Source organism: Berghia stephanieae, chromosome 3 (genome assembly GCF_034508935.2).
Source record: "Berghia stephanieae isolate SIO BIC M18660-M18661 chromosome 3, UCSD_Bste_1.3, whole genome shotgun sequence".
Classification (NCBI taxonomy): Eukaryota; Metazoa; Mollusca; class Gastropoda; order Nudibranchia; family Aeolidiidae; genus Berghia; species Berghia stephanieae.
Window position 1 is genome coordinate 52,140,139 of NC_088362.1, and position 13,740 is coordinate 52,153,878.

Consider the following 13,740-nt stretch of genomic DNA (forward strand, 5'->3'; position numbering starts at 1 on the left):
GACAGTGTCTTCATTAACTATCTATCTATTATGTAACGTTCTATCTTTTTATTCATCTATCTGTCTCTATTTGTCAATCTGATGTGTATTTTAGTATGAACTGTATGTGTGTTGTGATATGATATATATATATATATATATATATATATATATATATATATATATATAGAGAGAGAGAGAGAGAGAGAGAGAGAGAGAGAGAGAGAGAGAGAGAGAGAGAGAGAGAGGGGGTATAGAAAAGGAGAAAGGGGGTGGGGGAGGAGGAGATACACTAATCCACACTAATGATGAGTTATTATGTGACGCAATGTCCTGAGGGATTTAAATTGTCACAAATTACAAGACCCAACGCTAGTTTTAAGGTTTTAACATTGTTCAAAGGACAGAAGATCTGTTGAAAAATTCAAGGTGAGTGAATATCTTCTGAGGTAACCATTTGTCTTGTATTCTTTTTTTTTTTATTATTATCCACGTATCGGAGCATCACCAATGAAAAATACTGTCCATTGCAAAAATGTTATATCAAGCCCATAATAAGGTTATCAGACCTGCAAATATGAACAGCTCTGGGTCTTACCCAATCTATAGTTGGGGATAACGACGATAGCTCCCGTCCTATGTACGAAGCTAGAGCCATCAAGCAACTCATTCACGGCTGAGTAGCTCTTATAAGCTCCTCCATGAATGTAAAAGAATACTGGCAATGTAGCTCGACTCGCTGCCAGGTCGATGGGAGCGTAGATCTCTAGGTATAGACAGTCCTCTGAAATCTAAAAAGGGGAAAAAGTGAACATGTGTGAATATAAATGTTTCGGAAAGGAAGGAAGCAAGGAAGGACGACGGAGAAGCGGAAGAAGAAGAAGAAGAAGAAGAAGAAGAAGAAGAAGAAGAAGCAGAAGAAGAAGTAGTAGTAGTAGTAGTAGTAGTAGTAGTAGTAGTAGTAGTAGTAGTAGTAGTAGTAGTAGTAGTAGTAGTAGTAGTAGTAGTAGTAGATGAAGAAGAAGAGAAGACGAAAATTTCGCCCTTGTCTTTAAATGTCAGCGGGTCTGACATCCGAAGCAACTTATGGGCCTAGTTTAACATTGTTGTAATGGACAATAATTTGCGTTATTTTTTTTAAGATTTCTATTCCAACAATGAGCCCATAAGGAACTGGGTCATCAGACCTGCAAATAAGTGCACGTCGGTTTGAGAGTATTTCTATTATAATGATGCGCCTATAACAGTTTGGGTTATCAGACCTGCAAATAAGAACACGAATTTACTTTTTGAAGTAACGAATGTCTTACCCATGGTTCTGGTGTTATTATAGAAGAAGGATTTTGAAGACAAGCTGCTTTTCGTTTGCTGGCATCTAAAATATCAGGACGCCAAGGTTTTCCGTGCTGTGGGGGTCTCCACCTGCATTAAAAAATAATAGGAGATAAGGACAAAACAATAGACATTGTGTAATCGCTTTATCCTAATGTTGTTTGTTTAATTCTTATCAACAGCTATGGATATAATGAATAAATAATCAAAATGATAAGCGATTAGATAAATAAATACCTAATAAGTTAACTAATTAACAAATTAAATGAAAATGTCCATCCCAACTTGTACATATTATCAAATCTGGTGATCAAATTAATGTGATAATGAACTTGATTTAACATTGTGGTCATGGGCAATATTTTGCACTGTTCGAGAGCATTTCCATTACAACAATGAGTTTATAACATTTTGGGTTATTAGACCTGCCAATAAGAACACGTCACCCCCTAACCATCCAATGGAAATGTCTGTTTTTAGATCTAGAGAAATAAAAAGGCGGAACCCAAGTGTCAGTAAGGATTAGTTGGGTTTTCTTTTTCTCCAAGGAAAACAACGAACGTCAAGCGGAATGCTGGAGGGGTTTGAGTCCGAAATTACATAATACATGTTGAGTGCATTTACTAAGATTATACTTAATTATACAGATTTGTATATTTAGCGATTCATTTATGTTTTCGTTGTTTCTTGTTGTTGGTTGAAGAAGGGTTTTGAGCCCAAAACGATCCGTGTTTGGAATATTCATTTTTTGTTCATAACTTTTTTTAGAGAACAATAACCTGAATGGTTTTAAACTTCAAATGTTCTCTGGTGATTCTTAGTCCAATAGATTTACTTGAGAGTGGTAAGTTTTTTTTTGTCTGGATGTGACTTACCAGGTATTGACAGTCGCCTACTTATATATTTCTATTGCTTATTTCATGGACTCTCATCATTCTTGTCCAGCAATGATTAAACATAATCAACGTCCAGTTTTCACCCGTATAATGCCTGATCAAATTTCAACTTTTCGAAGGTCAGCGGATCAAACCTCTGAAAGTCTCGAGTTTCACGATCGGTGGATCAAAACTCTGAAGTCTACATACGAACTTTACGCACCATGATTTATTAAATTTTTTGGCGGATCAGACCTCTGATGACATCTAACTGCGGCAATTTACACCAAAAAGAAAAGATATAACAATGTAAAATTGCATGTAAGCTTCAAATTAATATACAAAAAACAGATCAAATGGAAACCAGAAACGTCCATTTTATCTGTTTTTGTATAGTCTGTACTGTTTCATTCATCCTGTTTTGTTGATAAAGGGGAAACCCAAAACGTCCATGCCATCTGTTTTCGTATATTAAATTGAAGCTTACATTCACTTTTACATTGTTATTTATTTCTTCAAGCTTCGAGCAGCACCATTTACATTACTCAAAAAGAAAAGAGAACAGTGTATTCTTGTACCTCAATTCACCCAGTGGTGGTTCAGCAAACGGCACTCCATGAAATGCCAGCACTCCATTCTCGTAGATTCCACGTATAACGCCGTACTTTTTCAGTGTAACCGTGGGAGAGACACCGTCACTAGTGAGTGGCTGGCTGCTCTTTGCTGTTTTAGGTGGTTGTTCCCTTTGTGCTTTTCCAAGAGGTTGGTCGCTTTGCTCTATCTCAGGTGACTGATCACCCTGTTCATTTTCAGATGGTGGGTCATCTTGTCCTACTCCAGATATTTGGTCACTCTGAGACATTTTAGATGCCGGGTCACTTTGTGTTGCTTCAGGCGGTTGTGAAAAATCATTGGCTTTTGACAAAGCAGGTGGAAGAATTACCAGGGCGACTGCCACCAACAACATAACAGTGAGTAAAAGCAGTGTCCACAAAGAGGTAGCCGAGCGGTCTGGTATATTAAAAAAAAAAGAAATTAATCAGTTATTGGTATATTCTGTAATTACCTACATATTTTCTACATAATATGTTACCCATCGTCGCACAACGGTATTATGTCTTTGTAAAAACGATGCCCCAAAAATTTAGCTTTTATATAAAGCAATATTCACTACTTTGGACAACATGGGTGATTCCTGTTGATATCAGACATCTTGTTTGATGGATTATCTATATTCTTTCATGAGATGCCTAGGCGACGGTATCTAGTGGTGCCATTGTGAAAGATGATCATTTTTTTATCCACTAAACGTGCTCAAAGCGCTTTACATGGAGTCTCTAGCCAACAGAAACATTTAACATGTAGGACAAGAGATGACGCCTGTTAGGCAAAATTACAAAAAAAAATTTCCGACAGAGACAATGCTGTTAACGGCCAAGTACTCATATTACATCTGAGTACGATGAGAGAATGTCAGTAAAGAGCCTTTCCAAGACTCGACTATGCGCCGCTCATAGAGGGACTCGAACCTAGGACCTTCCGATCCGAAGACAAGTGTCTTGCAACAAGACCACATAGACGCTGGTGGTGGTGTCACCGTACTGAAAAGAGATAACATGACCAAAAAAGTACATGTTTAGTTTTTTGTTTCTTTAAGATAGTGAGCTTATTCCCCCCCCCCCACCCCCCCCCCCCCCCAAACGAAACATACAAACTTGACTCAATTCTCCTATTTATGAGTATTGACGCTATCCGTTTAGTTAAAATTTGTAAAGCGCTTTGAGCACGTGGATTTTGCGCCATATAAAAGCTCAATTTAGAATTTAGAAGAGAGAGAGAGAGAGAGAGAGAGAGAGAGAGAGAGAGAGAGAGAGAGAGAGAGAGAGAGAGAAAGAGAGCGGGAGAGACCCAAAGAAAGCTGGCGAAGGACCATGGAAAAAGAAATAATGGAAGTAGGCCTGTCCTGGAATACAGCAACAGCAAAGGTAGCCCATCGCATACAATTGGAGATGCCCAGGATACGCCGACCGACTATGCTGTACTTCTCGCTTGTCGGGTCAATGACCACCAAATTCATTCGCTTTTGAAAAGCGCTTTGAGCACGTTTAGTGGATAATGCGCTATACAAGAAGCTCACGTTTTTGTGAGACTTTGTGGTCTTATGATATGACACGACACTCGCTTTCGAATCTGAAGATCCTGGGTTTAAGTCTCGCTATGAGCGGCACATAGTTGAGTCCTTGGAAAAGGCTCTTTACTCTCTCTCTCTATCTATCTATCTATCTATCTATCTATCTATCTCTCTCTCTCTCTCTCTCTCTCTCTCTCTCTCTCTCTCTCTCTCTCCGTACTTAGGTGTAAAATGAATACTTGGCCGTTAACAGTGATGTCTCTGGATGAATAAAAAAATGTAATATTGCCTAACAGGCGTCATGTCTCGTAATACATATTAAGTGCTGCCGTCTGTTGGTCAGGAACCTTTTGCATAGCGCAATATATATATATATATATATATATATATATATATATATATATATATATATATATTGCCCATATATATAACTTTCATTGACTGTTCGTAAATGGACCTATAAAACTATTACCGAGAAATATTTCCGCTCCAATCTATTCTAACAGATTTTTTTGTTTTAGTTTTACACACACACACACACACACACACACACACACACACACACAATATATATATATATATATATATATATATATATATATATATATATATATATAACTAAACCAAAAATATCTGTTAGAATAAATTGGAGCGGAAATATTTCTCGGTAATAGTTTTATAGGTCCATTTACGAACAGTCAATGAAAGTTATGCATTACTCACTGTGCCTCAAAATTATTACCATATCTTCTTGACTTCAATGAATACATATTGTACTAAACACACTGAATAGTACAAACAGGTCATCAATATACATTTTCTCTCGAAAGGGATGTAGACGCTTAGAATAATGAATAAGTCATGACACTTTACGACGTCAATATTTATTAGAGTTATAATAGCCTCTCACCCCCTCACCCCCCCCCCCCCCCACCTCCCACCACATAATCAATACACAGCAGTCGAGGCTCAATAAAAATAACATCGCTCTTCCCAGAATATCCGAACTGTCGAGATACGTGAATAATAATTTTTTTTAATTAGATAAATAAACACATAAATAAATTCAAAAATAAATGAATAAATAAATAAATAGATAAATAAATGACTGAATAGATAAATAAATAAATAAATAAATATACACTACGTGTAATTACTTGTAGATTTGATAACTTATCCCAAATTATCATAGGCTCATTGTTGTAATGGAAATATTCTCAATCCAAAGCATAGCGAGAATGTAAAATCAACCCCTTAATAATTATTGCGTAAGGATATTAAGACCTGCAAATATATGCGCCTAGAGTAGCCGCATTATTATACAATTTTTGAACTTGTTTTGGTTAGCAGCATCGAGTTCTCGGCCATAGCACGACTTTAGGAGTGCTGATATCAAGAACGAGTGCCGAAAACCGATACAAGTTCCAAAACAATTTTATTATACTTCCCATTTAAAAATAAAAGTCAGCAAAGATCAATCTGGAATACATTCAGAAATTGTGTAATTATTAGAAAATGCCATTGATGGAGAAACCATTTGATTGTATTCTTGCGCGACATAACTTATAGATAGTATGCAGATGACGTCACTCAGGTCTTTGTTATTGTTTTTGCCATCCGCGTTTGTGAGTTGTTCTCACTAAACTGTTTTAACCAGACTATAAAAGTTCATGGTTACACAGAGTTTGTGTGTTGGTCTGTTATACTTCCGGATGGCAATGTTAGGAGCTTCTTAGCCAAGCGCATTCTATCTATATTGAGTTGGGTCATCATAACTTGTTACGTCACTTAAATTAGTATTAAAAAGGGGAGTAATATGCAAAATTCTATTTATTCATCTGATGATTTCATATTTACTGACGTTCATGATGACTTTGTAGGAAATGGTACAACTGGGATGCTATGATACAGTTTTTGACCACTAATGAATATATTGTAACCTCCCAAGGTCGGGCTCATCCCTCGGTCCGAAAATGCAATAAAGGCCAAAAACTGTTTAGTAAATAATCATTGATTATTTCCCTTTGTTTGTCGTCTGCAATCTGTGTCTCGAAAGTTCCAGGCCTCAAAAAAAAAAAAAAAAAAAAAAAAAAAAAAAAAGCAGTGCCCTTTCTTGCTACGGTTCAAATATACAAACGTGCATTTATTGGCCAATGAAGAAACAGCAACCGCTATTTATCATTGATAAAGGAGGGGTAATAACAAGTGTTCACAATGCCCATTTAGCATTTCTAAATCATGTATCAGTTTTGATGTCAAGATTGTGTGTGGAGACCAACAATGAAAAAAAAAAAACAAAAAACACACACATAAATTAAAAAAGAAACTTCCCAACCTCAGTTATTTGGATCTGTTTTCAATATTCGAATTACGAAGGCCCGGTTTATCTGGATGCCATTGTACTGTACTGTTAACTACGTCGTACTTCTCTTTACCAGATGTGGTTTTGGATTACATTAAATGATTATTTATTTTTAAGAAGAGGGCAAACGTATTGAGTAGAAGAAAGCTGGCAAAGAGAATCACCTTAACCATGCCGTTCTCACATCTCTCTTTCGTCTTTGGTGTTCATTCATCGGGTTTTACTGATAAAGGGTAAACCCGAAACGATCCCATTATCTGTCCTTGTTAAGTTGAGGTTTCTAGCCAATTTCGTATTGTTACCAAATTATATCAAACGCAAATTATTTGTGTCAATTCCACTGTTTACAACAAAAAAAACAACAACTCTACAGGCTAATGTAAAGCATTTTCGTGGTGAAAATGTCAGGAAGATGCTGTACGCCGGTACATTACAGTTGCGCTTTTTTGTAAAATGGGATAAATTTAACTCAAGCCAACGTGCACTTAATTGCAGGTCTGGTAACCCAATTCCTTTTGGTCTCAATGTTATAGTAGAAATCTGAAAAAAACGACACGCATTATTGTCAACAATGTTAACAATGTCAACAAAGGATGTTATGATGTCAGGCCTATATATATATATATAATTATATATAATATATATATATATATATATATATATATATATATATATATATGGATATATACGTCGACTCAAACGATTCTTGACGTAAAAATTGGAAGATAAATAAAAATGCGTCTGATTCAGTTTTCATCTGAAGTCTGTTTTGGTTAGCGAGAGAAGAAAGCTGAATCCAATGAGTCATAAAATTATTTGATACTTCACTAACTTTCTTTCGCGTTAGACGAATTCTCTCAATAATAATTTTTTTAATAACTCCGTATCCATTTACATAAAATTATTTAACACACAAGACAGGGCTCCATACTTTTAAAAGCTTAACCTCTACATAGAATCCTCTATTCTCTCTCAACATATCGAACAGCTTCCTCAACTCTCTCCACGTATTTTGTAGCATTTGAGTGGTAACTGTCGCCACAACTTAACTTATCTTGATTTGGAAATGGCTGCAATCTCTTAGTGGGGTGGCATAAACTCTGTCTTTAATGTAACCCAAGAAAAAGAAATTAAGAGGTGATATCAGGTGACCTGGGTGGCCAGTTGGGCCAACCCAGCCCTTCCAATCTATCTGCCAGGAAAGTTTATATCGAAACTGGCTCTCACATTCAGTCCCCAGTGAAGCGGTGCTCCATCTTGCTGGAAAACGACTTTGTTAATGGCAACTGTATGGGGTATGCAAAAAGATTCAAGTATTTCTAAGTATGATACGACAGTTACAGTGTTTTCGTTGAAGAAAAATGGTCCAACCACACGATCAAACATTAAAGCACACCAAAGATTGACTTTCGAAGTTTTAGCTTTAAACAGTATGAAGCCCTTACTTGTGTGTTAAATCAATTTTGTGTAACACTGAATCAGAATCATTTTTTTGGGGTCCAATTTTTGAGTTAAAAATCCGCTTGAGTCAAATTTCTCACTTCTTACAAAAAGCTCGACTGTAATGAAACGGATTACATCATCTTCCTAAAATTTTCACCAAGAAAAATTTGAATAGGGATGGAAAACTATGCAAAAAACTTGATGCTTCTATCATTTCTAGAGTTTAAGCTATTTCAATTCTTTGTTGAGTAGAAAGAAGAAAAGAGAACAACACCCCGTATAAATTGAAAATACATAAATAAATAGATAACTAGATAGATAGATAGATAGATAGATAGATAGATAGATAGATAGATAGATAGATAGATAGATAAAATAATAAAAACAAAATCCATGAATTAATGAGGCTCAACGGTTTTTGATAAATGGAATTGTGAATAAGATAAATAGATGGATAGATAGTTTGGTTAATAGACTTATTAAAATAACAATAACAATCAACTTACATCTTTTTGATGATACTCTGTCGCCCTTCGTTAATCCCACGTACTCGTCATCCGATGGCATTTTGCTTAATTTCAAACTGTAAAATATAATTAACACCAATATATTGTTATTATTCGTTGTCTTGAGACCAATAAAGTGTTATTATTCGTTGTCTTGAGACCATTCTGGTGTTATTATTCGTTGTCTTGAGACCAATATATTGTTATTTTTCGTTGTTTTGAGACCAATATAGTGTTATCATTCATTGTCTTGAGACCAATATAGTGTTATTATTCGTTGTCTTGAGACCAATATAGTGTTATTATTCGTTGTCTTGAGACCAATATATTATTATTCATTGTCTTGAGACCAATATATTGTTATTATTCGTTGTCTTGAGACCAACATATTGTTATTAGTCGTTGTCTTGAAACCAATATATTGTTATTATTCGTTATCATGAGACCAACATATTGTTAATATTTGTTAATATTTAATGTCTTGAGAATGAGAGGAATGTAACGCTAACCCACTTTAACCCACATCTTTGGCCCATCGTAGGAGTGAAGGATTGTTTAACCAGTTAACTGGCGTGGTTAAAGATTTGGCCAGAAAACTCGTCCTTCAAATATAGATCAATTTTAATGACCCCCATCTTGGAAATTAAAAAAAAAAACCAACAAAACTATCAAACCTGGGACCTCGTAGCCATTCCCTGCGACCTAATATTTTGGAAAGGGGCAGGCTCTGTATCTCAAACTTCAGTTCTGTTCCAGGATAGACCCGTCCCAAGTTTGAAACCTATGTACTGGAATGAAATGTACCGCACCTATCGAGACAGGGCAGTCATATCGCATTGTATCACAAGCAGTTATGAACTTGCTACAAAATTGGTGGAACAGACTGTCCTAGTACCCTGGTCATATCTTTTATGATAATAGAGAAATAAAACCGTCTACTACATGATCTTAAAGTGTTGGAAGCGCCGTAAAACCCTTAAACAAAAACAAACACAACCGCCTACTGCATTTGGACAAAACTGTCCAGACCAAATGTCTTGGGATCGAAAGGTGCTGGGTTCTAGTCCCATTCTGAGCGGCGCATTGTTGAATCCTTGGAAAAGGCTCTTTACTCACATTCTCTCACCGTACCAATGTGTAAAATTAATATCTGACATTTAACAGCGTTGTCTCTGTCGGACAAATGTGATATCGCCTAGCAGGCTTCATGTCTCTTCCAAAATGTTAAGTGTTATCGCTGGCTAGGGACCCCTTGTACGTTTAGTGGATATTGCTCTATAGTAAAGGCTTAAATTTAAAGTTTGTAGTTTGGTGGTGCAATCCATACATATTGCATTGTTATGATTTCCAAAGCGACACAGAGAGTCTCCCCTCTGGTGACACACTCATCCTGAACAATGTGTCTTGATAAGTGATCGCTGCCTCAACAAGATGTAGAAGGTTGTGAAAGCAGCCGTGACATTTCCAAGGCAACATCGGAGATCACCCTAATAGTATAACCTTTGCAATCGACCCTATCGCAATCTTTGAGATATTAGCGAATGCACCCAATTTGATTTTCTCTCTCATTTTTGTTTTCGTGAGCAATAAAATACAGACACATGCAATCTATATTTAATGCATCTTGCAAATGCTTTCTTGGTCTAGTTCGCAAGTGAACCGCGAAGTATGTCGTCCTGGAACAGCCTTGTCCTAGTGCGGTTCCTGTTTTGAAACGAAGATATCCTCATTGGGACAGAGGGACAGAGCTGTCGTTGTGCGGTGTGAATAAATAATGTGGTTATGCTTGAACCCAAAAACCCAAAGCTTCACTCCGCTACTGGTGTCAGTTCTTGTTTTAGACAGCCAGTTGGGTGTTTATTGTGCGGTTGTGGTCTTGTGGTATGACACTCGCTTTCGGATCGGAAGGTCTGGGTTCGAGCCTCGCTCAGCGCATAGTTGTGTCATTGGAAAAGGCTCTTTACTCACATTCTCTCACCGTACTCAGGTAAAAAATGAGTACGTGGCCGGAAAAAAAATGTAATTTCTCCTAACCATGTCTCGTTCTCGTTCTATGTGTTTCGTGTTGCTGATGGTCAGAGACCCTTTGAGCACGTTTAGTGAATATTGCGCTATATAAAAGTTCAATATATAGGTTACACATAGTTAAGTGTGTTTGTTAGTTTGATCTGGCGTGCAGAAATAGTAAACGCACAATATAATTATTGAATATCGCTTAGTGTTAGGCATAATTATGATGATTTGAAGTATAATCAATACATAGGTAATGACTTTGGAAATACAATGAAAATAATAGGGATGAATCTGCCACAGCTGTTACGGGGAAGATGACATGAGAATACGGGCAGTTTCGTCAATCCCCGCGATGCTTCAGTGCATTGCTGTTGACGATTCGGTTATCGGTGCGGCTATGTGGTCTAGTGGTATGACACTCGCTTTCGGATCGGAAGGTCCTGGGTTCGAGCCTCGCTCGGCGCATAGTTGAGTCCTTGGAAAAGGCTCTTTACTCACATTCTCTCACCACACCCAGGTGTAAAATGAGTACCTGGCCGTTAACAGCGTTGTCTTTGTCCGAAAAATTGTAATATCGCCAACAGGCTTCATGTCTCGTCCTACATGTTAAATGTTGCTGTTGACCAGGGACCCCTTGTAAAGCGCTTTGAGCACATTTAGTGGATATTGCGCTATATAAGAGCTCAATTATTTATTTATTTATTGTTATCCCGATCTCTGCTCTCGAGATTGATCCTAAAGAACTATTTCTCTCTGGATGCATAACGTGCAATCGATTTTTTTTCTTATTTCACACACATACACACACACACACACACATAACTATAATATATATATAATATATATATATATATATATATATATATATATATATATATATATATATGCCCAGACATTTCTAAACGACCTCCCTGATGACTCCAGGGATTCTGGACGAAACAACGTTGTTGGAGAATGTACAAAAAAAAGAAAAAAAAAGAAGTGAGAGTAAATAAATAAATAATTCGCTGTAAGAACCTGTCGAGCACTCTACGTGGTTCCAGCTAACTCCCCTCAATCATATATTAATCAATATACATAATTGATAATATATAGAGAGTGCTAAGCGGTCCCGATAACTCGGCTGGTAGATCACTCGCTTTAAAATGCAAACAGACCGGGTGCGGTGTTTGGTGTAGTTGAACATTTTTTGGAACCCCTCTAATCACCCATGAAAAATTGGGTAGTTTGATCTCTTAGAATTCGCGAAAAAAAAATACTTTGCAATAATTTAGTGTACTACCGAAAAGGTGGCAGGAAATTAGTATTGTCTCTTTGACTTAAGACAAACTCCGAGTCCCCGAAACTTGTGGCTCTAGAGGTCTAGAGAAAAAATATTACAGGTATGAATTATACACACACACACACACACACACAACACACATATATATATATATATATATATAATATATATATATATATATATATATATATATATATATATATGTGTGTGTGTGTGTATGTGTGTATAGTAAGAATTAAATATTTGAGCATACATATTTAAGCATTGAGCTATTAACTATGACGAGTCTGAGATGAAACTAAATACTTACATATTGATGATAAGCCTTAAAGTAGACTATTCACAGCATCAGCCAGGCAAATTAAACATACCAACACACAAAACTGTATTTAACCTTTGAAGTTTATGGTCTGATTGACATAATTTTAATATTTTATTTTAGTAATAACTAATCACGAACAGGCCTTCAAAAATAACCACAAATAGATGATTAGCGTTCCTTCTCTATTGCAATCAATGAAATGATCAAGCAAATCGACAACACACACGTTTTCGCAACAATGATTTCCTGGAAATCGGTCGATAAGACGAAGAAATAATGCTTCGCTTGAACAACCGAATATAATATGTTATAGCTATATTATTATTTTAACATCGTGCCGTTGTAGAACAGCTTACTTGACAATCTAAAAATTACGAAAAAAAAAAAAAAAAACATCGTAATTTATAGAAGATAAAAATTGTAGTCAACAATTTACCATCACAAGGATTAGAAAACAATCCATAAAAATTAAAAGTATGTACTCTGGAAGCAACTTTCATTTTCAATAAGTTTTAATGACTTAGAGATGCTCAATAAGTTCTGAAATTGGAGCTAAAATTTCGTAATTCTACGACTTTTTCGTAATAGTGGGCAGGTCAGCAGTTGTATACAGCTTCGCCGAAGATGATATTTAAAAAATTAAAAGATAGAAAGAAAGAAAATATACAAAAAAGAATTGTATTACGAGATTTTGACCAAAGTCTATTGAATAAAAGCGCCCTCTTAATCAAAGGGGATGGGGTGGGTAGAAAAGTGTTCGTTCGGAGTATAATTCATGATAATTGTAGGGGAAAATGAGAGATGATGATGGTTATGATGATGACGATGATGATATTGGTGATAATGAAGATGGTACTAATAATATTAATAATGATAGAAATAATAATAATAATAATAATAATAATAATAATAATAATAATAATAATAATAATAATAATAATAATAATAATAATAATAATAATAATAATAATAATAATAATAATACCAATAATGATAAAAATATTAATAATGATGATGATGATGATGATGATGATGATGTTGATGATGATGATGATGATGATGATGATGATAATAAAACAATAATAATAATAATTATAATAATAATAATAATAAATAATAATAATAAAATAATATAATAATAATAATAATAATAATAATAATAATAATAATAATAATAAATAATAATAATAATAATTCAAGGGGGGTGGAGGAAATGTTAAATATTTTGTTGTATTTTTTTAAAAATCAATTTCGATTGTAAATTAAAGTCTTGTAATATCAACAAACCTCACTGTCAATGCTGTAACAAGATCCTTTTACCAACTGTAGTTATATCTTCATGAAGAACATTTCTTGGAAGAGTTAGAATAGAGCACACGGTAAACAACAAACAATCAAATCTGTAGTCGTCTTCACCAGTTGTTCGTTAAAATAATGTATTAAACAAGACGCCGTTTTCATATTTCATAGATATCGAGCGTCATGCTTGGTGACT

At 35.4% G+C, this 13,740-nt stretch overlaps 1 protein-coding gene across 2 annotated transcripts in view; it reads right to left on the reverse strand.

Moving 5' to 3' along the window:
* LOC144967992 (cAMP-regulated D2 protein-like) overlaps positions 1–13,664 on the reverse strand; it is a 16,419-nt gene extending 2,755 nt beyond the window's left edge. The window contains exons 1-5 of one of the 2 annotated variants that reach the window (XM_078905842.1): positions 12,234–12,482; positions 8,629–8,705; positions 2,765–3,197; positions 1,290–1,401; positions 578–770 (exon numbers count right to left, since the gene is read on the reverse strand). In XM_078905842.1, the coding sequence (XP_078761968.1) occupies positions 578–770; positions 1,290–1,401; positions 2,765–3,197; positions 8,629–8,689 (799 nt within the window). In that variant the 5' untranslated portion in view covers positions 8,690–8,705; positions 12,234–12,482. Of the gene's footprint in view, positions 1–577; positions 771–1,289; positions 1,402–2,764; positions 3,198–8,628; positions 8,706–12,233; positions 12,483–13,532 lie in introns of those variants that run through there. The other variant, XM_078905843.1, reaches the window with a different exon arrangement.
* Positions 13,665–13,740: the final 76 nt, after the last annotated feature.